The 25,207-nt window shown below is 43.5% G+C and overlaps 1 protein-coding gene across 1 annotated transcript in view; it reads right to left on the bottom strand.

Moving 5' to 3' along the window:
- SLC29A4 (solute carrier family 29 member 4) overlaps positions 1-16,396 on the bottom strand; it is a 61,040-nt gene extending 44,644 nt beyond the window's left edge. The window contains 2 exon segments of the mRNA XM_021008620.2: positions 2,239-2,411; positions 16,217-16,396. Coding sequence (XP_020864279.1) covers positions 2,239-2,411; positions 16,217-16,287 — 244 coding nt within the window. The 5' untranslated portion in view covers positions 16,288-16,396.
- Positions 16,397-25,207: the final 8,811 nt, after the last annotated feature.

Raw genomic sequence — 25,207 nt, 5'->3', positions numbered from 1 at the left:
AAGGGAGCCTACTGACCAGGTAGGTGGTTTTCCCATCATTGTCTCTACAGTGTCTTTATCTCTGTTACTAAGGAGACCTGATTATGGTGTCAAATAGTGTAGATCTAAATAGGAAATGATTTCCACTGTCTCCCAAGAGCTCTCCAAGAGGCAACTAATTAAAACCTCCCAGCAGTTGAGCAAAGGAGGGACTTTTTTTCCTTTGTTTTTTGCAGCAGGAGGAACTGAGGATTAAATATTTTGGAGGGTGGAGGAAGCACTTGGGAACAGCCCAAGGGTAGGAATGCAGATGTATTAAGGGCTCAGTTTGGTAGCAGCATCACTCTGTAAAATAATAATAGCTAACATATATATATATATATATATATGTATTTACATATATATAATATCATATCTATGTATATCTATGTATCTCACATATACTATGTGCCAAGCACTGTGCTAAACATCTTACAATTATTCTCTCATTTGATCCTCACAACAAACCTAGGAGGTGGATGCTATTATTAACCCCCATTTTACAGATAAGGAAACGGAGACATACAGGCCTAAATGACTTGCCCAGTGTCATATAGCTAATAAGAATCTTAGGATGGGGGCAGCTAGGTGGCGCAGTGGATAGAACACCAGCCCTGAAGTCAGGAGGACCTGAGTTCAAATCCGGCCTCAGACCAAACACCTGACACTTACTAGCTGTGTGACCCTGGGCAAGTCACAACCCCAATTGCCTAAAAACAAAACAAGCAAACAAAAAAAAAAGAATCTGAGGATGGATTCTGAACTCCAGGCACAGAGCTCTACCCACTGTGCCACCTAGGTGCCCCATAAAAAAAGCAACAGCTACTTCCTTTTCTCCTAGAACTTCATGCATTACAAACACTTTTCTTCCAACTATCTTCCTATTTTTTCATTTTTTATTTTTAGGCAATTGGGGTTAAGTGACTTGCCCAGGGTCACACAGCTAGTAAGTGTCAAGTGTTTGGTCTGAGGCCAGAGTTGAATTCAGGTCCTCCTGACTTCAGGGTCGGTGCCTCTATCCGCTGCGCCACCTAGCTGCCCCTTCTTCCAACAATCTTATGAGGTAGACAGTACAAGTTATATTATCCCCATTTTACAGATGAAGAAACTGAGACTCAAAGAGGTTATGTGAGTTATCCAAGGATCACAGATAGTAACTGTCAGAGCTGGGTTTTAAACCTAGGTCTTGGCTCCAAGTCCAAAGCTCCAAATCCCAAGGGGTATTTGTGGAGATGTTGGAACAGAAGCCCAAAGAGGCCTGGGAAACCTCACAGGATCGTAAATTAGAGCTAGAAGGACACTTAGACAGATTATCTAGTCCAGACTCCTGATTTTACAGATGAGGAAACTGAGACCCAGAATAGTTATGTGACATGTCTCCAGTCTGTAAGTGGCAGAGCTGGAATTCAAATCCAGGTCTTCCTATACCAAATCCAAAGCTTAATCCATTGTCCTACATCGCCTCCCCACTGACTTCTCTTGAAGTCTGGTGGGGGCTATGCTGCTGGCTATAATGGCAGAGCTATTGACCTATCTGAAGGCAAGGGGATGGACTCAATGACCCCTTATATCCCGTTCAGTCCAAGGATCCTATGTTACATTAAATACAGTTACATTCTCAATACCATGGTGACACTTAGTATTTAAATAGCACTTCTCACTTAAGAATTCCAAAGCTTTGTGCTTTTCTTTTTATTTTAGTCCTTTGTTTTATTACTGGTCAGGAGTTTCACACAACAGACATCAGTCACCATCAGAGCCTGAGTTCTGGGGAAGTCATGTACCTGAGCCACAGGTCTTCAGAAAAGAAGTCAGAAGAGAAACTTATAGAATACAAGTTCCTTTCCCATTCTCTAATCATGAGAAGCCCTGTCTCCTTGCCAGGAATGTTCAGTCTTCCTGACTCTCTAAGTGCAGCAATTGATTCACTAGACCACCTAGGTACTTCTTAGTAAATGTTTGTTGAATGCTATATTTCCAATTATGTCTCAGTCTAGGATGGGAAGGGGAAAAGGCTCAATGAAATCAAAGACTGCCAGAAGTTTAAAGGAATCTTTAATTCATTCTCCTGTCTCAGGGCTTCACCTAAATCAGCTCATAGCAGTTGAGTCTCCTTTGGTGATGTCAGCTCAAAGTCCATTCCTAGCCCATCCCTGGGGAGACTCCACCCCTGAGCCTCTCCTGAGAAGCCTATGGAGGCTACTCCCCCATTGTTATTACCTGGCTCCATAAAAGTCAGGACCCCTTTGGCCTGGTTCCCTTTGGCTTGGAGCTCTTCTTCTTCCAGCTGGTAGCTGTCAAAACTGAAGCTCATCACCACATTTCCCTCTGGTGTCACTACTGGACTGAGCTCCTTGAAGTGGTCTCCCCCAACTGACCCCATGGCTGCTGCCCTTTAAAAGAAAAAAAAGGGAAAATGAACGGGTGTGGGGAAAGCATAGAATTCCTTTTTGTTATCAAATTTTATTTTTCTAATCTATGAAAATCCTCCTCTCCCCACTCCCTCCACAATGATAAAGAAAAAAACAACCCCCCTGTAATAAACATGTATAGTCAAGCAAAGCAAATTCCTACTTTGGCCAGGTGCAAAAATATGATGCCTCAATCTGCACTCTGAGTTCACCTCTCTGTCAGGAGGTAGGTAGCATGTTTCATCAAGAGTCCTTTGGAATTGTGAGTGGTCACTGCATTGATCAGAGTTCCCAAGTCTTTCAACGCTGTTTGTGTTTACAATATTGTTGTAAATTTTTCTCTGGGTTCTTCTCACTCCCTCTGTATCAGTATATACAAGTCTTCCCATGTTTCTCTAAAGCCACTTTTCATCATTTCTTACAGCACAATAGTATTCCATCACATTTATAAGCCATAACTCATTCAACCATTCCCCAATGTTGGGTACTTCCTCATTTTCCAATTCTTTGCCACTGAAAAAAGAGCTGTTAAAATATTCTTTGTGCATATGGGTCCTGTCCTTTTCCTTTGATCTCTTTGGGGATATAGACCTAGTAGTAGTATCTCTGAGTGGAAAGGTATGCACTATTTAATAACTTTTAGAGCTTAGTTAGAAGCATAGAAATTCTGGAGAGCTAGCTGGGACTCCTAGAACTCAGTCCATCTTCTAGCACCCAGACTAACTATGGTAGATGATTGTCTATTCATTCCTTGACAACAGAAGCATCTTGAGGCAGCTAGGCAATACAAAGATGAAAATGTTGAAGTTAGAGTTAGAAAGACCCGTATTCAAATACTGCCTCAGAAACTTAATAACTATGTGACCCTGGACAAGTCACTTCACCTTCCCTCTCAGCCTCAGGTTCCTCATATGTAAAATGTAGATAATAATAGCACCTATCTCACAAGATTATTGTGAGGATCACATAAGATGAAACATGTAAAATAATTCATAAACCTTTAAAAATCTTATTTACCATGTTGTTATTTTTTATTTTATTAATTTTCAAATTTTAATTAATTAATTAATTAGTTGCCTCTCTGAGCCTTAGTTTCTTCACCTGTAAAATGGGAATTTTAAAAATCTCACTATCTAATAGGGAGTATGGTGCCAGAAGTATTTGGTAAACCTTAAAGCAACATTAGGAACTGGGAACTAGACTATGCTCTCAAAGACATAGAGAACTTCTAGAAGAGAAAACTTTGTCTACCACTGAAGGTTGCCTACAGCACCAAGAAGTTAAAGGGCAGGCCCAGTCACTAATTACATAAATACGAATCTGGGTTATTATTGTTATTGTTTGTTGTTGTTCAGTCATTTCAGCTGTGTCCGACTCTTCCTGATCCCATTTGGGGTTTCCTTGGCAGAGATCCTGGAGTGGTTTGCCATTTCCTTCTCCAGCTCATTTTACAGATGAGGAAACTGAGGCAAACAGGGTTATGTGACTTGCCCAGGATCACATAGCTAGGGTCACGTAGGCACTTGTTTAAGGCCAGATTTGAACTCAGGAAGATGAGTTTTCCTGATTCTAAGCTCAGTGCTCTATCTACTGCGCCACTTAACTGCCTTATTATTATTATTATTATTATTATTATTAATTATTCAATTCCTAAAACTCCTCAGGGTAAGAAATTACATTAGCTCCTTTGGGAAGGATGCTTCAGTATTCAACCACTTAGCAGGTACTGTGTTCTTTTGGCCTAACCTCACTTTCTTGTTACAAATGAAACTTCATTCTCCCTATTTCCTTGAGGGGGACATAGGAACACATTTCCTAGCCCAGTTCAAGCTGACTCATCCCAGTGACTTTGTAAGTTCCTGCCCCCCCATCCCCCACTCCCATCCCCAATATGGCCCTTGGCTGTCAGAGGGGCCTATGGTGTGAGTAGACTCAAAAGGCCAAGTCTAGTTCAGGAAGGTAGAGCCGGACAAGAGAGAGCCAATTCAATCCAAGCCAATGAGCATTGATTAAGCACCCATTATGTACAAATCACTATGTTTGGCACTGGGGACACTAAGACAAAACAAAGAATTCCTGCCCTCAAGGAGCTTACGTTCTAGCACATACACATGATAATTTAAGAAGAAGAGAGAGAAGGGGCTGCAGTGGATAGAGCACCAGCCCTGGATTCAGAAGGACCTCAGTTCAATTCTGGCCTCAGACAAGTAACACTTACTAGCTGTGTGACCTTGGGCAAGTCACTTAATCCCCATAGCCCAACCAAAAAAAAAAATAAAGAAGAAGAGAGAGAGAAAGCACGAAGGGGATCAAGAAAGGATTTCTGTAGGAGGTGCCACATGAGCTGAGCTTTAAAGCAAGCTAGAGATTCTAAGAAACAGAGGTACCTAGAGGGGTAACAGGTTCCCCTTCAATAGAGGTCTTCAAGCAGAGGCTGTATGACCTCTTATTGAGTATGTTACAGTGGGGATTCCTTTCAGGTACGGGTTGGACCCAATGGTTGCCGAGGTTCCTTCCAGCTCTAAAATTCTGTCATTTTGTGATTCTGTGAGATAAGGAGTAAGTGCATTCCAGGCATGGGGACAGCTTATGCATAGGCTGGGAAGTGAAATGTTGCACAGAAGGAATTAGCAAGGAGGCCAGTTTGTCTGGAACGTACAGTGTAGGAAGAGAAAGTAGTGTGTATTCTGCTCAGAAGGGTAAGCTTGAGTCAGGGCTTTAATGTGAAGGGCTTTAAATGCCAAACAGGGGAGTTTGTATCTTAGCTTAGAGGTAGAAGAGACAGACATTGTCTGGCTTGTGTTTTAGGAAGATTATTTTGGTGGAAGTTGGGCTGGGAAGGGCAGAGACTAGAAGCCAGGAGTCTACTTAGCAGCCTGTTCTAACAGTCCAGGTGAGAAGTGATAACAACCTGAAGTAGGGTGATGCCTCTGTGAGTGGAGGAAAGGGGACGCATCTGAGATGCTATGGAGAGAAAATTGACAAGACTTGTGAACAGATTGGATGGGGAGGAAGGATTTGAGAAATGGAAGAGGTGAGGATGATAGCAAGACTGTAAACTTTGATGACTAAAAGGATGGAGGTGACCTCAAGAGAAATAGGGAAGTTTGGCAAAGGAGCTTATCAAGGAAAGAAGATAATGAGTAATATTTTAGAAAGGTGAAGTCTGAGACATCTATAAGAGATCCACTTGGAAATGTCTAATGTGTGGTGGTGACTAAGTCCAATTAAGGACTACTTAGCACAACCTCTAGAGAGGCCAGTGTGGAAATCCTGATGGTTTCCAGAGAGCTTTTTTTTTTTTTAATCAAGGACACCAAACCATTGTTTGAGCTACTGTATAGGGACATAGATTTAGAGCTGCAAGGGACCCCAGAAGTCAACCAGTTTATTTTTACAGATGAAGAAACTGAGGTCAAGTTGAAGTGATTTGCAGAGTCCCACAGCTATTAAGGATAGCAGGATTTGAAACTGGGTTTTTCCTGACTCCAAGTCCAGCATGCTATCAAGAACATGCCACATAGCTCCCTCTTTTGGTGACTGTCTAGCCTAGTCTATTGTACTGGTCCACACATGATATGGGGTAAGGAAAAGAATCCTTGAGCCAATTTGTGAACCAGGAAAAGAATCCACTGCACTGTATACACTCTTTCCCCTCAACTGGTCCCAAATAAAATGAAGATGTGGCCCTCTTACCCTTTTTTAATCTAACCTAGGGTAAAGGAAAACAAAGATTTGGGAGATAGATCATTCTGGAGCCCAGAGGCATAAGAAGGCAGTACAGTACAGTGGATAGAGCACTGGTTCTGTAATCAGAGGAACTAGGTTCAAATTTTTCCTCCGATATTTACTACATGTATGACCTTAGGTAAGTCAGTTAACTTTCTTGGGCCTCAGTTTCCTCATTTGTAAAATGAGGGAAAGAAAGCTAGATGGCCTCTGAAGTCCCTTTCAACTCTAGAACTACGATCCTCTGTTCTGTAACTGAGAAAGACAATACGATATACTGGAATCAGAGAATCCTTCCTCAGCCATTGACTAGCTTGGGTAAAACATAACCTTTCTGGGTTTCAGTCACCTCATCTGGAAAATAAAGGTATTGAGTAGATGATCTCTAAACTCTTTTTTTTCCTTCAAATTTTAGGCAATTGGGGTTAAGTGACTTGCCTAGGGTCACACAGCTAGTAAGTGTCAAGTATTTGGTCTGAGGTCAGATTTGAACTCAGGTCCTCCTGACTTCAGGGCCGGTGCTCTATCCACTGTGCCACCTAGCTGCCCCCTCTAAATTCTTTTCCAACTACAAATTTATGCTTTTTAACTCATGATCATTTGCCACCCGCTTACTGTTACCAGCTTCATTGTTAGCAGCTTCAGAGCTGATTACTGACTCCTTTCAGCATCTCCATCAGAGAGCAATGAGAGACAGCAAGAAAGTGAAACTCAAATCAGTGAATTTTAAAATGTGCAAACAATCCTGGTAAGAGACTATGTGGGATGAGGATGTTGAAGCTCTTAACTAGAATTAACTAGAATTAGCTGTGAACTTTTATCTTCTGTGATATACTTTCCCCTTATTACCATGGACAGCTCACTGGAAGGTAAGGCCCTTTAGGAAGGGCACAATGGACTTCGGAGATGATCTAGTTCTACCCTTTCTCCTTTTGTAGGGTTGGAAACTGAGGGCCAGAGAAGGGAAATACTTGCCTACAGATACAAAATAACTTAGTGGCCAAGCCAGGACTGGAATTTGGCAGGGTCTTTTAGCTCCAAATATAGTGCTCTTTGCACCAAAGTAGGCTTTCTGCTACATTGCTTAGTACCAGGGACACCTCATTTATTCAACATTACTGAGGCCTGGGCTGTGCCACTTTACACCTTTAAGTGTCAAAGCTCTTGATTTTAATAATTTGTGATGGAAATCTCTTAAAAATGCATTATTCACTTCCCTGGCTTCTTAAACAGAGGACACAACATAATTCAACCTTTTCTTGAAGGCTCAGGATAATCACTATGAATATCAATGATGGCACTGTGCTGTAACACAGAGATGGGGGTATTGAGATATGTCAGTTTCCCCTTATATCCAGTGGCTCCAACTGCTGGGCTTTTTCCCCCTTCTGTCATCAGTCATATGTGTACGTGTGTAGCAGTGTATAAATACACATATGTATACATATATACATATACATATATTTACATGCACATATTTTTCTCCAACCTCCCTATAAAGCTGTCAGCTGTCAGTATATCTGACTCTAGCAGTCCCATTTCACTCTTCACATCTCCTTCTAATTTGTTGTTTTTAATCTCCTATGAGCTGGGAAACCAGATCATGAAGTTTATAAGAACTATGTGAAGTAATAGTAAATGGGTTTAATTGCATATATTGTCAGATTCAGTTGATGTGTTGTTAAGTTTGCTAAACTGCTATTTTTTCCCTCTTTTTTATTTTTCATACAAGGGAGGACTCACAATATAGGGAAACATTCAAAAATAAGTATAAAAACAAAATATATTAAAAATTAATTTAAGAAAAAAGAGTAAATGAGTTTAGAGTGAGGGGTCTGAAGGTCTCCTACAAATAAAATACATGAGCTTTTTGTTATTTGTTTTTGCTTGGTCCAAGACCTTTTTTTTCTTTCTCCTTAAATGTATTGTAGAAACTGAAGCTTCGAGATAACTGAGGTGCCACTACATCCCATGCCATGGCAAGCACTGTGCCCTGTACTTAGTAGGTACTCAAGAAATACCTATTGATTGAAAGTCACGAATTCATTGGGCTTTCCTCCTCAAGTTGTAAAACCTCCCTCCTGATCTGAGAAAGCCTTGAGCTAAAAGCACAACTAAATGGAAAGCATATAATTTGCCCTGCAATGTTACTGAGTTTTGACTCTTGTTAAAACTTCCACAAAGGCTGGGGAGAGTAAAGACCACCTACATAGTCAAGCTGTAAAGACACCCTAGTACCAGCTTGCACCCCTGCCACCTTACTTCATCCAGCCAGGCCATGAGGGCCCTGGCAGCAAGCCTCCTCTATTGTTTACAATGACCACCAACGTATCCTAAAGAAATCCTCTCTGTAGAATAAGGATGACTCATATTTATATCATGCTTTAAGGCTTAAAAAGTGCTTTGTACACATTATCTTACTTAAGCCTCACAATAACTCTATAGGATGGAAACCATTATTGTTCTTATTTTACAGATGATGAAACTGAAGCTCAGAGAATTTAAGTGACTTGTCCAGTGTCACACAGCAAGTAAATGTCGGAGGAGGAATTCAACTCTGGATCTTCTAATGCCCGGTTCAAGACCCTAGCCACTACACCATGCTCGTGCTCTCTCTCTCTCTCTCTCTCTCTCTCTCTCTCTCTCTCTCTCTCTCTCTCTCTCAAAATGAGATTCTTAATCTTTTGGGGAGGATGTGCTATGGTCCCCTTTGGCAACCTGGTGAAGCTTTTCAGAATAATTATTTTCAAAAGATTAATAATTGAAGGAAATGCTAAATTTCAGTGAGAGGTTAGTGGAAATAAAGATGTAATTTTTTCCCCATCTGTGTTTATAGACCCCAGGTTAAGAACTCTTGTTCTAGAATACTAACAAGAGAGAGGTTGTCCAGAGATCCAGATTCAGAAACATTCCTGAGACTCTGCTACCCTGCCCTCACCACAATCACCTCCAATTCTATTTGTGTTGGTGCCCTGAGCCAATGTCAGACCCAGAACTCTGTGCCAGGAAGACCCTTCAGAGGAGGAGCACTTGCTGGCTAACTGAGATGGTTGGAATAATAGCATTAGCACCACTCAACTCAGGGAACATAGGAAATAATGGGAGTTATTATGAACCTCAGATCCCTGATTTCTTAGACTGACCTTTCCTTTCAGTCTGCCTCCTCCTCAGAGCAAGGATCACACCTTATTTTTTTTTCCATCCCCCACAGTGCCCCTCATGGTGTCTCCCATGGAGCAGGCACTCAACATATTGATTGATGTAAAACAGAGATTTCTGTTCTTGTGGGGAGAGGAGTTGGGTGGGGGCCAATGGGTGGGTAATAAATGTTTTTGTTTGTCACCTGTGGTGGATGTGCACAGAATGGGGTTGGGTCAAAGCCTGTCAGAAATTAAATTAGAAGAAGGTGGCATATTTTTGGCTCTGGGAGACAAGCCAAGGCATTGATCACCTCTCCCCTTTGCTTACTGTTCAGCCAAAAGCTTCCCCCAGCAGCTTTTAATCTTGCCTTTCAAGTCAACCATTACAGCTCCAGCTGTTTTTATTGCTCCCCTCTGTACTCCCGCCAACCCACCCTGAATCTTGGTTCTGAAGTCTCCTACATAGCTTGCCCTCCTCCAGACACAAAGAGGAAAATCTCTGTTCTTCCCTCTCTGGTTCTCACCACCAGCATCTCAAAGGTTAGACTGCTTCACTCAGAGAAAATGCCAAGGGAGTGGTCCCTCCAGTCTACGAATTTAATGACCCAGGGAGTCCTAGACTGAGTGAAGAGAAGCTGGCTAGAGGCAGGACTAGTAGGCAACAAAGGCCCAGACGTGCCACTCTCCTTTCATTTTAAAGTCATCGTTCCTAAGCATCACCTGAAGACAACTTCATATGGCCCTATAGGAGTGGATTTGGGAGCCAACCCAAGGAATGGTCTCCCAACTCCCTTCTCTTTTGAAAAGCTTGCACTGTGAGCAGATATCAGCCTGTTGTACACCACTTTCTGGTGTACCGAGAGTTATATACTTTAGTTCCCCTGGAGACAGAAGCTTTTCCCAGATTTTCAGGCATGCTCACCCAGTTCAAATGAAGGCAGTTGAACCTCTCCATGTATGATGGCAAAGAACCACTCCAAGCTTGGAGTGCATTTCTCCAGCTCTTCATAATAAGTGCTTTCAGGGTAATAAAAAAAAATTAAGCAAAGAAGGCTGTCTGATGTGTCCTAACAAGAGGTCTGAGGATAGGGGTTGGGGTGGATTGTCTGATGTCTGAAACTCAACACTAACCAGCAAAAGAAGGGCCTAGAAGATTAGGGACCGACCAGGTAAGAAGATCCTAACTCAAGATTCTATCAGGAAAAACAACATTCATAACAGAATTCATGTTATCAAATGACCAATCCAGCTGGCTGATGATGAAGCATATTTCCCTCATCTACGCAGACAGGTAGTAGACTACAGGTTTAAAATGTCACACTGCAGCCTCAATCAAATAATCAGCTTGCTTTGCTTAAGTAACTGTTTTTCTTTGTTAAAGATAGGGGTTCAAGGTAGAGTTGGTTTTTAGGAAGTGACAGAAATATAGCAAAACAATAAACATTGATAAAATATTTAAAATTTAAAAATATTCTACCAAAGATTTGTCATCTTAACCACTGACATATTCCAAATTGGGCACCATTTTCCCTGAGGCACTTGCAGGTTTTATTTTAGTCGACCATCAAGGTGAAACAATTATTTATCCCAGAGGCTCTCAAAATGTGGTCTGTGGGGAGTGGGGAATCTGGAGCCAAGAAGACTCGAGTTCAGAGTCAGCCTCAGACACTTTACTAGCTGGGTGACTCTGAGCAAGTCACTTAACCTATGTTTGCCTCCATTTCCTCATCTGTAAAATGGAGATGATAATCGCACTTAGTCCTAGGATTGCTGTAATTGTAACCTAGTAGTTGTAAGCACAGTTCCTGGCACATAGTAAGCACCATATAAATGTTAGCTATTTTTGTTGTAATTGTTATGTGGTTGTTGTTGTTGCCCCCCTTTCAGGGGACCCACAAAGTCAAAGCCATTTTCATAATAGTACTAAGATGTTTTAATTTTTAATATGATAAATATTATTAGATAAACTCAAGGGTGTGCCAGATGCAGCTCAAAGGGGCTCCAGAGAGATTATTGTTGCATTTTCAACGTGGGCACTTATGAATTGGAAAATGGCAAAAAGCTACAGATTAGGGCTTGATATATTGTTTTGTTGATTATGTAGACTTAAGAAAGTGGTGGAGAAAATGTTAATACACAGATTAAACTTTAAAATATGTCCCATGTAGCATTCCCCCCCCCTCCAAGATCCAGTTGTTAAACATTGACCAGAACACCCTTGGATATAACCTACATAAACAAAAGCCTTGGTGGGGGGAGGAAGACTCAATAATTTTTAAGGGTGTAAAGGAGTCTCAAGACCAAGAACTTTGCAAACAACTGATTTATCTCATGGAAAACCATGATCATAGCTTAACTGTGGCTCGAGAGATCTACTTTCCAGCTATTTCCACTTCAGTACAAGGGCCAGGCCCATGTGGAACAACTCTGATTTCTGATGGAGTAGCATCAATGCACTTATCACTAAATCATCACCATCACGTACAGGTGGATTCCCCAAAAGCAACCGTCACAACTGCCACCAGGAGACGCCAAGTCACTGGGATAAGGAATTCTTGCTGGGAGCACTGGCTTTGCTTCAAGAGACCCAAACATCCTATTCCCAACTGGCCTGACTAGGCTTTGGTAGTGAGTGATCCAATGAGGCTGTACTCTGAACTGGGATCTCCCTGTTGCCTCATACCTCAACCCCCATAACCCTTCACCAAATTTCAGAAGGACCCATTCAGTAAAGTTTCTAAGTTACAATTTCAGTTTCAGCCTACTCCAGTGGCAAGGTCCTTGATTTTGTAGAATCTGTTAGATCATGGCCCCTTGACCTGGGGTCCATGGACTCCCAAAGAGTTTGTGGATAGATTTCAGTGGGAGAGGGGAAGTCTATGAATTAGGATACAAAAAATGCTACACCTTTATTTTCCCTAACCTCCAACTGAACATTAGCAATTTCTTCAAATATGACTATAAGGCACTAAACAATTCTGAGAAGGGTGGGTTTCACCAGACTGACAAGAAGGGCAATGACACTAAAAAGGTTGAGAACCCTGTGTTAAAGAAATTGGAGCTTGGTGGTTTAGCACGCAGAACTTGGCTCTTGTCAAAAGAAGTGATCTAGTGTAAAGTAGAAAAGGTTGAAAAGAGATTTGGTTAAGCAAATTTCTCCCTTAAAGTTGCATGGAATTGTCTTCAAGTAGGAGAGAGACATGTAGAGATAGGGATGGGGATAGAAACTGGAACTGTGATTTCATTAGTATAGGAATAAATGAATGTGCATCTATTAAATCATTACTATGTGGTCAAGCACTGTTTTAAGAATTGGGCATATAGCTAATCCTGCTCCAGTTAGAGAAGACAATATATGTCCCTGAGTTCAGCTGCAAAGAAGATGGAAAGGCCCAGAGGTCTCTCTGGTGCTAATACAAAGCCTTGGCAAGGCCGAAGAGTCCTTCAGCTGCAGCAGCTTTATTTGGGGCGGGGGGGGGGGGGGGGGGAATGGAGGAGCGTCTAATCCCTAGCTGCACTGGGAAATCTAGTTCTCCAGCTGCAAGGGGGGGGGTCTAGTCTGGCTGCATCAGGAGGTCTGCTCCACATGAGTGACCCACCATCATTAGAACCTAACCAGCTTATAAGCTGGTCACTGTCTGTATACTAAAGGGTTGCTAGAAAGAGAGCATGATCACAACCAAACACATCCTATCTTTATATATGTCAGAATAAGAGCAGGAGGCAGAGCTCAGAATTTCATGACATGAAGGAGCAGGCTACCGATAATTATCTTATTTGGACCTCACAACAGCCCTACATGAAAAGGTATCATCACTGTTTTAAAGATGAATACACTGAGGCTCAGACAAGTGAGTGAGTAAGTGCTACAGACAAGATCTGAACCCAGGTCTTCCTGACTCCCCGTTTAGCCCTCCATCCATTACATTCCTTCCCCAAGACTATAGAAATTTTCTATCTGGTGATTTTAAAGGAAAGGATTTTTTTAAAAAATGAAACACCAACTATTAGTCACAGGACCTAGGTTCAAATGCTACCTCTGATACTCCTTGTGTGACCTCAGATGAATCACTTAACCTCCAGGGGCCTCACTTTCCTCACCTGTAAAATAATGGAGGTCCTTTCCTTTCAGCTCCAGATCTAGGACTAGAACAGTTTAAATATAGTACTGGTTGGAAGTAAAAGGTTGGAACAGATGACCTCTTTCACGGTATGGTGGGAAGAGGAATAAGTTGGCATTGGAGCACCCCATTTTAAACTCAACCTTTGTTACTTACTACCTCTGTGACCTTGGTTGGGTAGGGCATCAGGTTTCTTACCTATAAAATAGGGAGTTGCACTAGCTAATCTGTGCGATCATTTCTAGCTCTAAATTCTATGATTCTATGAAAACTTTGCCATCATCCTTTAAAAGTCCTGTCACAGTGCCATGAGATAATGCTACATGAGAGAAGCTCCTCCCCCCACTTCACCTCCATATAAGTTCTATAAGAGGATTTCATGGGAGTGTTTGAGGCAACACTGATTCTCACTGAGCATCCTCATTGAAGGAGCAAACATTTTCTATTTGGGGTATGAAGGCAAAAGGCATTTGACAAAGATGAGCTCCAGGCCTGACATAAATACCAAAGCCACCCTTGGCCTCTTTGGCCCAATGATGTAGCCCAGGCCAGGCTGAATTGATTTATGCTGGATGAGCAGCAAAGAATGCAGATTTTGCTTGCCATATTTTAGTGCCTTCGTCTTTACTCTTTGGAGGGGGAAGGGTGAGTTAAAAACATGGTTCCAGCTTAATTTATTTGGTGTGCTTTTCCACAAGGCTGTGTCCAGACTGTCCAGCTAATGATAAAATAGCATTTGCTAATGATAAACTAGCTCTTCCCAGGACAACTCAGGGGCATGCAGTCTAACTTATATTATTCTCTGCCACCCCTCCCCCACCCCTCTCCTACCCAAGACTGCTTTGAGTCTTAATGGGATCAGAAATTTCCAAACACAGGGATTCAGAGCTTTCCATGGGTCATTCATATCTTTCACGCCTACAGTTCCTGTAGGAGCCCTGCTCCCTCTGGACCTCCCAGCTCTACTTATAACTTTCACCATCCATCATGGAAGTGAGTGTCTTGCCAACCCAGCTCTTTGGGCGACATCTGTTGTCTAGGAGCCAGGCACTTGGAATGGAATGTGATGTCATTCTCCAAGACCTGACTGGCCCAGGTTCCTAAAGCCTGGGCTCCAGCTCCTAACCAATGCAAAAGAGAAATTGAATCTAAGTTGAAAAACCAGACTGGAAGATCTCTGGGTGGGAACCTTGTTAGTAGGCAAGGGTACTTTTATCCTTAAGTAACCTACAGATCAGGGGTCTATGTTCTTAACCTGGGGTCCATGGATAGATTCTAGAGGGTCTGTGAATGTTGAGGAGGGAAAATTACATCTTTATTTTCACTAACTTCTAACTGAAATTTATCATTTCCTTCAATTATTTTTAAAAAAATCAACACTTCATTATTTGGAGAAGAAATCCATAGGCTTCATCAGACTGTCAAAAAGATCCATGACCAAAAGAAAAAAAAAAGGTTAAGATCAAGGGATCAGAGCTTTCCATTTGGAAGGGATCTTAGGGGTTATTATTTTACAGATAAAAAAAATTAAGACCAAGGGAGATTAAATGAATTTGCCCAAGGTGACACAAGTAGCAACTTGGAAGGGCCAGGATTTGAACCCATGTGCCCCTATTTTGGGGGCCAGCAGAGTCACCCCAGCCTTTGTATAAGAGGCCATGGGGTTTAAAATTTGTCCTTCCCCACTAAGCACCCTTCCAAAGTCAAATACAAACTCTCACTTTTTTGTTTGTGGCAAAATCAAAAGGGAAATGTTTCTTCTTTCATCCAAGAAAGAGTCATGCTTCATTAACCTTTTGCTAATTCCCTTCAGCAGACTCCACCCCTCCCCATCCTTCACCCTCATCGCCATCTCCTCAACCTCCCCCTACCCCACGCACAGGCGCACAGATAAAACATCTTACACTCATACCCCAAACACGACAGGCGTCTGACTGAAAACATGAGAATTCCAAGCAAACTCGTACTGAAAAAAAAGTAGCATTTGGTTTCCATGTCACCTGCCAACTCAAGGCTTACTGAAAAGCTAGTTTTCGAAGAGGCTCACTCAGAGTATAAAGCTGTCAAAATCCTCATGCCTAACTGTGCATCAACAACTTTTCACCAGGTCTGGCCAATACACCTCTATAGTAAAGCACAGCGCAGTGTATGTAATCCCGCTTGCCAATATTCAACCCCAAGTGAAAAACTTAAGGCAGAAACCACTATTTCCTAAGAGTTGAAAAGCCTGAAGGGGTGACTGGGAAGCTGGAAGGGGGCAGAGCAAGGGCTAGGGGAAGATGTCCTATCTTAGCAAATGTTTCTGAGGCAAAAATGGTAAGATTATTGAAGGCTGATGAAATTTAAGGCAAGTAGTATATTTAGCGGCTTATTCTTGGCTGCCACTGGAGAGAAGAGCTACATTTCAAAAGAAAAAAGACAGGGGAGGCTTTGCAGAAATGCTGACTTGGGGGTGGGGTGGGGTGGAAACAAATGGGCCCTCACCTTCTTTCACTCACCCTGTTTCCCTCACCCGTTTCTGTGTTCTGCCCTCTCAGTGCCCTTCAGGGCTGCCAGTTTCTTGCGCAGAGTTGGAAGGATGGCGAATGGAAAAATGCATGAGGCTATTAGCTCTGGGGAGGACGCCTCTAGACTGGGAATCTGCTGTGTTGGGGGGGTGGGGCAGGGACCCCCTTTGACCTCCCCTCTCATGCCCTCTGGAAATAAAGCAGTACTGGCCACACTGCAGAATAGACCCTGGCCTGGCCAAGTAACCATTCTCGGAAGGAAGGAAGTGGTAAATTTGGCAAAGTATTACCTGTGGACCTCCCTGGGAAAGGTAGGCTGATGGGTTGGTGAATTTCTTCTGGCAAGTCGTGTGTAAACCATCTCAGGTACGTTGGCTTTCGGACAGTCAACAAAGTGACCAAGCAGTCCCCTTCTCGGCCCCCACCCCCAAGTTAGCTCCGACCGAGCCCAACCCTTACAGAGATTAAACGTCGCTGTCTCCCTGGCGAGACACCGGACTCTCCTTCCCTCCCTCCCTCCCTCCCTCCCTCCTCAGGGCCCGGGGCGGGCGGTGGGGGGGTGGGGGGGGCGCAGTCCCTTGACATAGGAGGCTCTTCCTCCCCAACCCACATACCAGCAGGGGGAGCCCCGGATACGCCCAACTGGCATCTAGCCAGGACCTGGGATGGTGGGGTGCGGGGGGGGGACACTTTGTTTTAGCACCTATAAAGAGTCTGTTTCACCCCAAACCTGGAGGAGAGAGACGAGAAGAAGGTAGCAATGGAGCACCCAGAAATAGGCAGGGTCCCGGAACGGAACAATAGTTGGGGGTCATGATGGGTCAAGTCTCACACATCCAGCTCCATATTTTCTGAGAGTCTGCTTGCTCTTGTTCGGACCCCTGGGGCGGGGGACCCTTGAACCAGGGTCCCCACAAGCTCCTTTAGGTCTGCTCAAAACCTAGCCCCTTTCCCTCCGTCCCCTTCTTCCCCTCCAAGGCTGTCCTTGCAGCCTTAGCCGCCGCAGACAAAGGGCTCCAACAGGTTAGCCGCCTGTCGGTCTCTCTTACCTCGGGGCCAGGCTGGGGGGTCGGCAGCCTTCTCCTTGGGGGTGCTGCAATTCCCCCCCCCCTGAGCCCCCCACCTCAGTCTTAGCGCCGCCGTCGCCGCCGCCTCCCGGGAGCTCTCAGCCGGGCAGTCTGAGCCATGCCCCGGCTGCCGCCGCCTCCCTGCGCCCCTCCGCCAGCTCCATGCAGCTAGCCCCAGACTCCCCGCGACGCTCCCTGCTGAGGGAGGAGGGGTGGGGAAAGCGAACGAGGACCCGGACCGGGGCTGGGGGCGGGGGTGGTGGCAGAATTGCTGAGCTTGCGCGCGTGTGGATGTGTGTGTGTGAGTGAATGTGTGAGGGACGGCGAGTGAGCGCCGGCGGGCTGCACCGGCAATGCCTGAGCTTCGCCCCTGCCTGCCTCCTCCTCTCCTCTAGCTCTCTCTCCTCCAATCGCTCCCTCTCTCGCCTCCCCTCCAACCCAGCGCCGGGAGTCTCCTCCCTCCCCTCTCCGTCCCACCGCGGCTTTGAACCCGCAGGTGGCTCCTCTGTAAGGCAGAGGCAGACAGGACCCCGGGAACCCCGAAGTTGGCATTACTACACCCCATCCAGACATGGGGTGGGGCGGCCCCGGGGGAGCCTGATGGTCACTCTCAGCAGGGAAGAGGTCGGGCATGCTCTCCAGCAGGCTGCCACCCCAGGGAGGGAGGGGCCCTGAAAGAAGCAGGCTCCGAGGAGGCCCTCCGTCTGTGCCGCTCAGAAAGGGTGACTTAGCTTCTAGCAATGTGGCCACTTCTCCCTTCCTATTCGCCCTCCGGACCACACCACCTTGCTTTCTGCCTCAGTCCCGCTGTTCTTCCCTTGTGCAGTCCCTGAAGGAAAGAGTGACTCTACAGAGCACTGTGTACTTCTTCCCCATTCTCATCGTCTCCTGGTATTGTTACACAGGTCAAATCAGGTTAAAACCAATGCCAAGGATGAAGGGGAAAAAAGAAGTCATAATAATGACTTACACCTCACTCCGTAGCCCTTGCAAACTGGCTTCTGCTCCCACTACTCAACCTGAAACTGCGCTCTCCAATGTTGCCAAATTGGTAAATCCCATGGCCTTTTCTCACTCCTCATCGTGCTTGACCTCTGGAGAGTGATGGTTCACCACCACCACTGCCCCCTCCATCCACATCCTCATGTTTTGGTGACACTGGTCTCCTTCCTTCTCAGATGTTTTGGTGACATGGCTGCCTCCCGGTTCTCCCTCTTGCCTTCTTAATCTCCTTTATGAGATCATCATCGAGGTCCCCTTATGAAAGGAAGGGGGACAGAAGAGCACTGTGTTTCTCAGGGGTCTGTCCTTGATTCTCTTCTTTCTTGGTGATCTCATCAGCTCACAGAAATGCAAAGTTTAAGAGACTGGTGGGACCTCAGAAACCATCTAGTCCAACCCATCCTTGAAAGGAATCCCCACTGTTACATACCCAACAGATGGTCATGCAGTCTCTGCTTGAAGACCTCCAATGAGGGAAAACTCAGCACCTAATAAAGCAGCCCGTTTTTCTTTGTACAATTCTAATCCTTAGGAAGGTCAGTGAAGTGGCCCAGTGGATAGATGCTGGGCCTGAAGTCAAGAAGACTCATATTCCTGACTTCAAATCTGGCTTCGGACACTTACTAATTCTGTGATTCTGGACAAGTTACTTCATCCTCTTTGCCTTAGTTTACCCATCGGCAAAATGAGCTGGAGAAGGAAATGACAAGCCAATCCAGTATCTTTGCTAAGAAAACCCCCAAGGTGGGGAGGGGGGCAGCTAGGTGTTGTAGTGGATAGAGCACTAGCTCTAGAGTCAAGAGGACCTGAGTTCAAATCTGGATTCAAACACATAAAACTTACTACCTGGGTGACTCTGGGCGGGTCACTTAACCCTAATTGCCTCACCAAAAAAGGAAAGAAAAAAAGAAAACCCCGAATGGGTTCAGGAAGAGTTGGATCTGACTGAACAACAAACAAAAACAATAAAAATGGTTCCCCCCCCCCAGAAATCATGCCTAAATCCACCCCTGCAATTTCCTCTGGTTGTTCCTGCTTCTGCCCTCTGGGGTCAAATTGAATCAATCCCATATTCTATGTGACACCCTTTCACTTTCTTGAACACAGTTTGGTGACCCACCGAAGTTTTCTCTTCTCCAGGCTAAAAATCCTTGGTTCCTTCAACCCATCCTCATGTAGTATAGACACAAAGTCCTTCACTCTCCATTGGGTACAATTATCATCTCTATACAGATGACCTCCAAATCTACTTATCTAACCTTCACCTCTCCTCTTAGCTCCAAATGACCTGCTGCAAAACTCCACTTCGATGTTCTGCAGGCATCTGAACCCCATGGCAACCATGTCAACAAGCATTTATTAAGTGCCCATGTCATGCCAAACATTGTACTAAACACTGAGAATACAAATATGAGCAAAAAGAAAGGCAGCCCCTGTCCTTGAGGAGCTTACATTCTAACCAGGAAAGACAACATATAACAGGAAGATGGAAAGGGGGTAGTGGGGAGAAGAGGAAGTACCCAGGACAAAGTCACGATGGAGAAGTCCAGGAGTTCCTTTGGGTCTGAAAGGAAGAGATGCTGGCCTGGGCACTCTCCTTAAATAAGATTCTGGGAGGACCTCTCTACCCTTCAGTGAAAGGGAGGAGCCCCAGGTACTGATGAGGCTGTGAATTCCAGGAATGAAGTTATCTTTCAGGATGAAGAGGTTCCTGGGGTGAAGTTCCAAGGAGTAAAAAATTGAGCTTGCTATCTTTTCTTCTTCCTAACTTCTTTTTTTTTGGGGGGTTAGGCAATGGGGTTAAGTGACTTGCCCAGGGTCACACAGCTAGTGAGTGTTATGTGTCTAAGGCCAGATTTGAACTCAGGTCCTCCTGAATCCAGGGCTGGTGCTCTATCCACTGCGTCACCTAGCTGCACCTTTACTTCTTGATATCTATCAAGAGCACCACCATTTTGCTAGTCATTTACATGGGGAACCTCAGTCATTTTCCTCTATTTACTCTTCCTCACTGTCCCAGTTGCCAAATCTTGTAGCTTCAACTTCCACAGCATCTCTCACATCTATTTCCTTCTCTGTACTTGCACAACCATCACCCCACTTCAGGCCATCATCCCCTCTCTCCTGGACCATTGCAATTGCTTCCTAGTTGCTGTCTTTTGCATCTAATCTTTCCCCTCTCCAATCCATCCTCCACACAGCTGATAAATTGATATTCCTAATGCATGAGTCTAATCACGTCACTCCCTTGTTAATGAAGTTTCAGTGGCTTTTTATTACTTCTAGTCAATCAATAAACATTTATTAAGTGCCTACTATGTGCTAGGCACTGTGTTAAGTGCTGGGGGGCGGTGTATAAAGTCAAGTAAAAGCTTTTTTTTTTAATCTCCTTGAGGAGCTAACAATTGAATGGGGGTGTTTAATATCTTTTGGGTCCTGAATCTCTTTGGCGTATGGCTGAGCCTATAGACTTCTTCTCACAATAATGTTCTTAAATGCATAAAATAAAATGCATAGGGTTACAAAGGAAATTACTAGGATCAAATCCAAATGCTTCTGTTTGTCATTTAAAGCTCTTCACAAACTGGCACAAACCTAGCTAGATAAATTTCACATTACTCACCCTTTTACACTTTACACTCCAGCCAGTCTGGCTTACTTGATATAATCCATACTCGGCCTGATATTTTTCATTGCTGTGCCCTTATTCTCCTTCCTCACCTCTGCCTCTCAAAATCCCTAGCTTCTTTCAAAGTTCAGCTCAACTGCTCCCTGGAGACTTTTCCTTATCTTCCCAATTATGAAAGCTCCCCCAACTACTTTGTATATGTTTTGTATTCACCTATTTATTTATATAGTTTTCTTCAAATACAATGTAAGCTTCTTCAGGGCAGGGGTAGTTCCATTTTTGTGTTCGTATTTTGCTTTTGAATCCCTCATGCCCAGTATTATTCCTGGTTCCCAGGAGTTAATCAGTGAACTGAACTGAACTGATATTTAAACGTGTAAGCCTGACAAAGTGCTTTGCACATGTTATACATCCCAGCATCTAGTATAGTGCCTGGCACATTGTCACTGTTGTTGTTGTTATTTGGTTGTGTCTGACTGTGTGATCTTATGGACCCATAGCACGCCAATACTAGCCACTCTGCAAAGATACTGGAGTAGTTTGCCATTTCCTTCTCTGGTGGATTAAGGTAAACAGAGATAACATGACTTGCCCATGGTCACACACATTTACTAAGTGTCTGAGGTCAGATTCGAACTCAGGAACATTAAGCACTCAGGTGCTTAATAAACGCTGGGTGACTTGATTATATTACCTCATTTGTGATAGCTCACAGTAAGGACTACAGACTGAGGTGTGGTGGAGCCAGCTCATACAAGCTTGAGGGAGATGATTATTAAATTTTCATTGTGAATATTTTAACCTCAGAAATTGTCAAACCCTATAAATTAGAGTTTGATTTATTGTTTTGCTGATTGTCTAGACTTTAGAAAGTGATGGAGAAGATATTAATAATGTAGATTAAACTTAAAAGACTGCTACACATTTTTGGAGAGCCAATTGTTAAACATTTACCAGAACACCCCAACTATATGTATTATTGTCTCCTCTTAACAAATGAGGTAACAGACTCAGAAAGCCTTAGTGATTTACTGGTGGTCAGATTGCAACGCAGGTCTTCCTGATTCTCAAGTCACTGCTATATCGAGTGATAACACCATGAAGCAGATGTGTCTCATGTGTTTTATTATTATTTGGACCTGACCTGTCACTTCATTGCTATAGTGAACCTTCTACCAATGTAGATAAGTACCTGCTCTGCAACTTATTCTTATAATATTATTATTAATAATAGCGTTTATTAAGTACCTAGTATTAAGCACCAACTAGCATTTATTAAGCACCTATCAGGCACTATGCTAAGAGCTAGGGATACAAAGAAAGGCAAAAACAAACAAAAAATAGTCTTAGTTGTTTGAATCCTTGAGATGTTAAGTGATTTGCCTAGATCACACAGCTAATAAGTGTCTGGGAGAAGAGTCAAACCCAGGTCTTCCAAGTTCAGCACTCATTCCATTACATCACACTGCCTCTTTCTATGTTTCCCCATAAATAGATCTCTCCCCTTTCCTCCCTCAGTCACATATAGAAGGTCAGATCTGAGTTCTGTTCTCACCTGGCTGAACTCATTTCATTTTGAACTTCTTTGACTATACCACCAAGCCCCCTGCAACCTCATCATTGCGAACTCTCAACATCTGGCAAGATCCAATCAGTCTTGGTCCTCACACTTCATGAGTACTCTCTGCCCCTCTGATTGGAGGGAAGAGCCATGAACTCTTCATCCTTCATATAAGGATGGGAGCCAGAACAGACATCTTCTCATTTCCCACTTGGCTACACTCATTTGGGACTTGACTTCTCCACCATGACTCCAGTCACCTAAGTACCTTCAACTCCCTCCCTGACTTTTCATCCTTCTTTTGTGTGTTGTCTTATCTAGATTGTAATTTCTTTGAGGGCAAGAACTGTCCTTTGCCTCTTTTTATATCCTCAGCTCTTATCATGGTGCCTGACACCATGCTTAATAAATGTTTATTAACTACTATAAAAGCATAGGATATTAGAACTGGAAGGGACTTCAGAATTTCATAGCATCTAGTCCAATCCCCTAACCCTCATTTAACCTGGCAAGGTTAAGTGATTTGCCTAACATCACACAGATAGAAAATAGGCAAACCTAGATTAGAGCTTGAGTCTTCTGATATCAAACCCAGAGTTCTTTCTATTACACCATTCTACTTCTAGATTAAGGGCAGCTAGATGGCATGGTGAATAGAGCACTGGCCCTGGAGTCAGGAACTTGTAATTGTTCATTGTTTCAGTCATGTCTGATTCTTTGAGGCCCCATTTGGGGTTTTCTTGGCAAAAATACTGGAGTGGTTTGCCATTTTCTTCTCCAGCTCATTTTACAGATGAGGAAACTGAGGCAAACAAGGTTAAGTGACTTGCCCAGGGGCACACAGCCAGTAACTACTTGAGGCTGGATTTGTACTCAGAAAGATAAGTTTTCCCAACTCCAGGCACTGCACCTAGCTGTCCTAGGAACTCAGGAAGACCTGAATTAAAATCTGGCCTCAGACATTTACTAGCTGTGTGACTCTGGACAAGTCATTTAACCCTATTTGCCTCAGTTTCCTCATCTGAAAAATGAGCTGAGAAGGAAATGGCAAACCACTTCAGAATCTTTGCCAAGAAAACCCCAAATGGGGTCACAAAGAGTCAGACACAATTGAAATGATTCAACAACAACAACACTTTTTAGATCATCTAATCCAACTCCCTCATTTTATAGAGCACGAAACTGAGGCCCAGAGAAATAAGGCCCAAGTGACACGACCCAAGTAACACATGAAGTTAAGAGCAGGGCCAGCACTGGAACTCAAGGTCTTTTGACCCTCCCCTCCACCCCACCCCAAGGACTATTTCATCTCTCCCCCTTATTATCTCAGATTCTTATGTTTTCAACCTTTCCATTGGTACTTCCTAGGAGACTTTTCATTAGTAAAGGAGATTGGACACTGAGCTCATTCATTCATTCATTCATTCATTTATTCAACAACTTATTTATGAAGTACCTACCAGGCTCTGTGTGTGCTGGGTACTGGGGTTAACAAAGACAAGCAAGAAACAGTCCCTGCTCTTGAAGAGATCACCTTCTAGGGGGCAGCTAGGTGGCGCAGTGGATAGAGCAGTGGCCCTGAAGTCAGGCTAAGTTCAAATCCAGCCTCAGACCAAACACTTGACACTCACTACCTGTGTGACCCTGGGCAAGTCACTTAACCCCCAATTGCCTAAAAAAAAAAAAGAGATCACCTTCTATCAGCGCAGACAACAAGGACATAGAGAAGTCCACAGCACCACAGCACCCCAAGATCATTATCATATCCACTAGCATTTATATAGCAGCTTAAGGTTTACAAAGTACTTTATGTAATTGTATGTCATCTATATGACTCTCACAAAGGCACTCTATGAGCTGGATGCTATAATTTCCACCGTTTTATAGATAAGAAAACTGAGATTGAAAGAGGTTATGTCACTTGGCCAAGGTCACATAGCTAGTAAGTATCTAAGGCAGGATTTGAATCGGGGTCTTCCTGACTCCAGGTCCAGAACATAGCTACTGTGCCAAATAGCAGCCATACTCTTAATCAGGGGTTTTTAACTTTTTTTGTGTCATGGGTATCTCTGGCATTCTGGTGATGCCTATGGACTCTTCCAAATAATGCTTTAAAAAGTATAAAATGAAATCTATATGATTACGAAGGAAATTAATCATGTTGAAATACAGTTGTCAAAATATATTTTTTAAAAAGTTTACAGACCTTAGGTTAAGGACTCCCAGTCTAGATCATAGATTTAGAGATGGAAGGGACCTCAGAGGTCATCCAGTTCATTCTGCAGATAAGGAAACTAGAACTGAAGAACTTAAATTACTTTCCCAAGGATACACAGGTAGTATAATTCTGGTGGAGTCAGAATTCAAATAGAATTCACATCCAGATCCTCTGATTCCAAATTCAGTTCTCTCTCTCTTTCTCTGTCTGTGTAATATATATATACACATACACACACACACACACATGTATACATGTATATATCATGAATATTGTTATATATGTATACACACATATGTATGTGTATTATTATGTATGCATACACACATGCATTTATACATATACATAGAAATATGTGTGCATATACATGTACATATATGTTACAAGGAAATTTCAGTGGTAGCATAGAGAGCATTAGTAACTGGGAGGATGAGGATAAACCTCATTACAGTTTACAAAGTCACCTGCCCACCAAAAGCTGGGAAGTTGGAAACTACACTGTCATAAGGGCAAGAGACAAAATGAACAGAATGGGCATGGTACTTGGTGGTCATGATAGTGGAGTGTTACTGGACAGCTCGGAGTGGAAGGAAAGGAATGCTCAGGCAGAAGCTACCTTGGCAAATTAGGGTCCAGCAAAAGAAACAGAGACAGATACAGAGAGATAGAGAGGAGAGACAATGAGACAAGAGAGAGACAGAGAGCAGACAGGAAAGAGAGGGAGGAAAAAAAGGAGAGACAGAGAGACAGAGAGGAGACAGGAGAGAGAGACAGTGAGACAGAGAGAGAGAGAGAGAGAGAGAG

This window comes from Phascolarctos cinereus, unplaced genomic scaffold, assembly GCF_003287225.1.
Source record: "Phascolarctos cinereus isolate Bilbo 61053 unplaced genomic scaffold, phaCin_HiC Scaffold_4;HRSCAF=312, whole genome shotgun sequence".
Classification (NCBI taxonomy): Eukaryota; Metazoa; Chordata; class Mammalia; order Diprotodontia; family Phascolarctidae; genus Phascolarctos; species Phascolarctos cinereus.
This window is presented reverse-complemented; position numbering and strand designations above follow the sequence as displayed.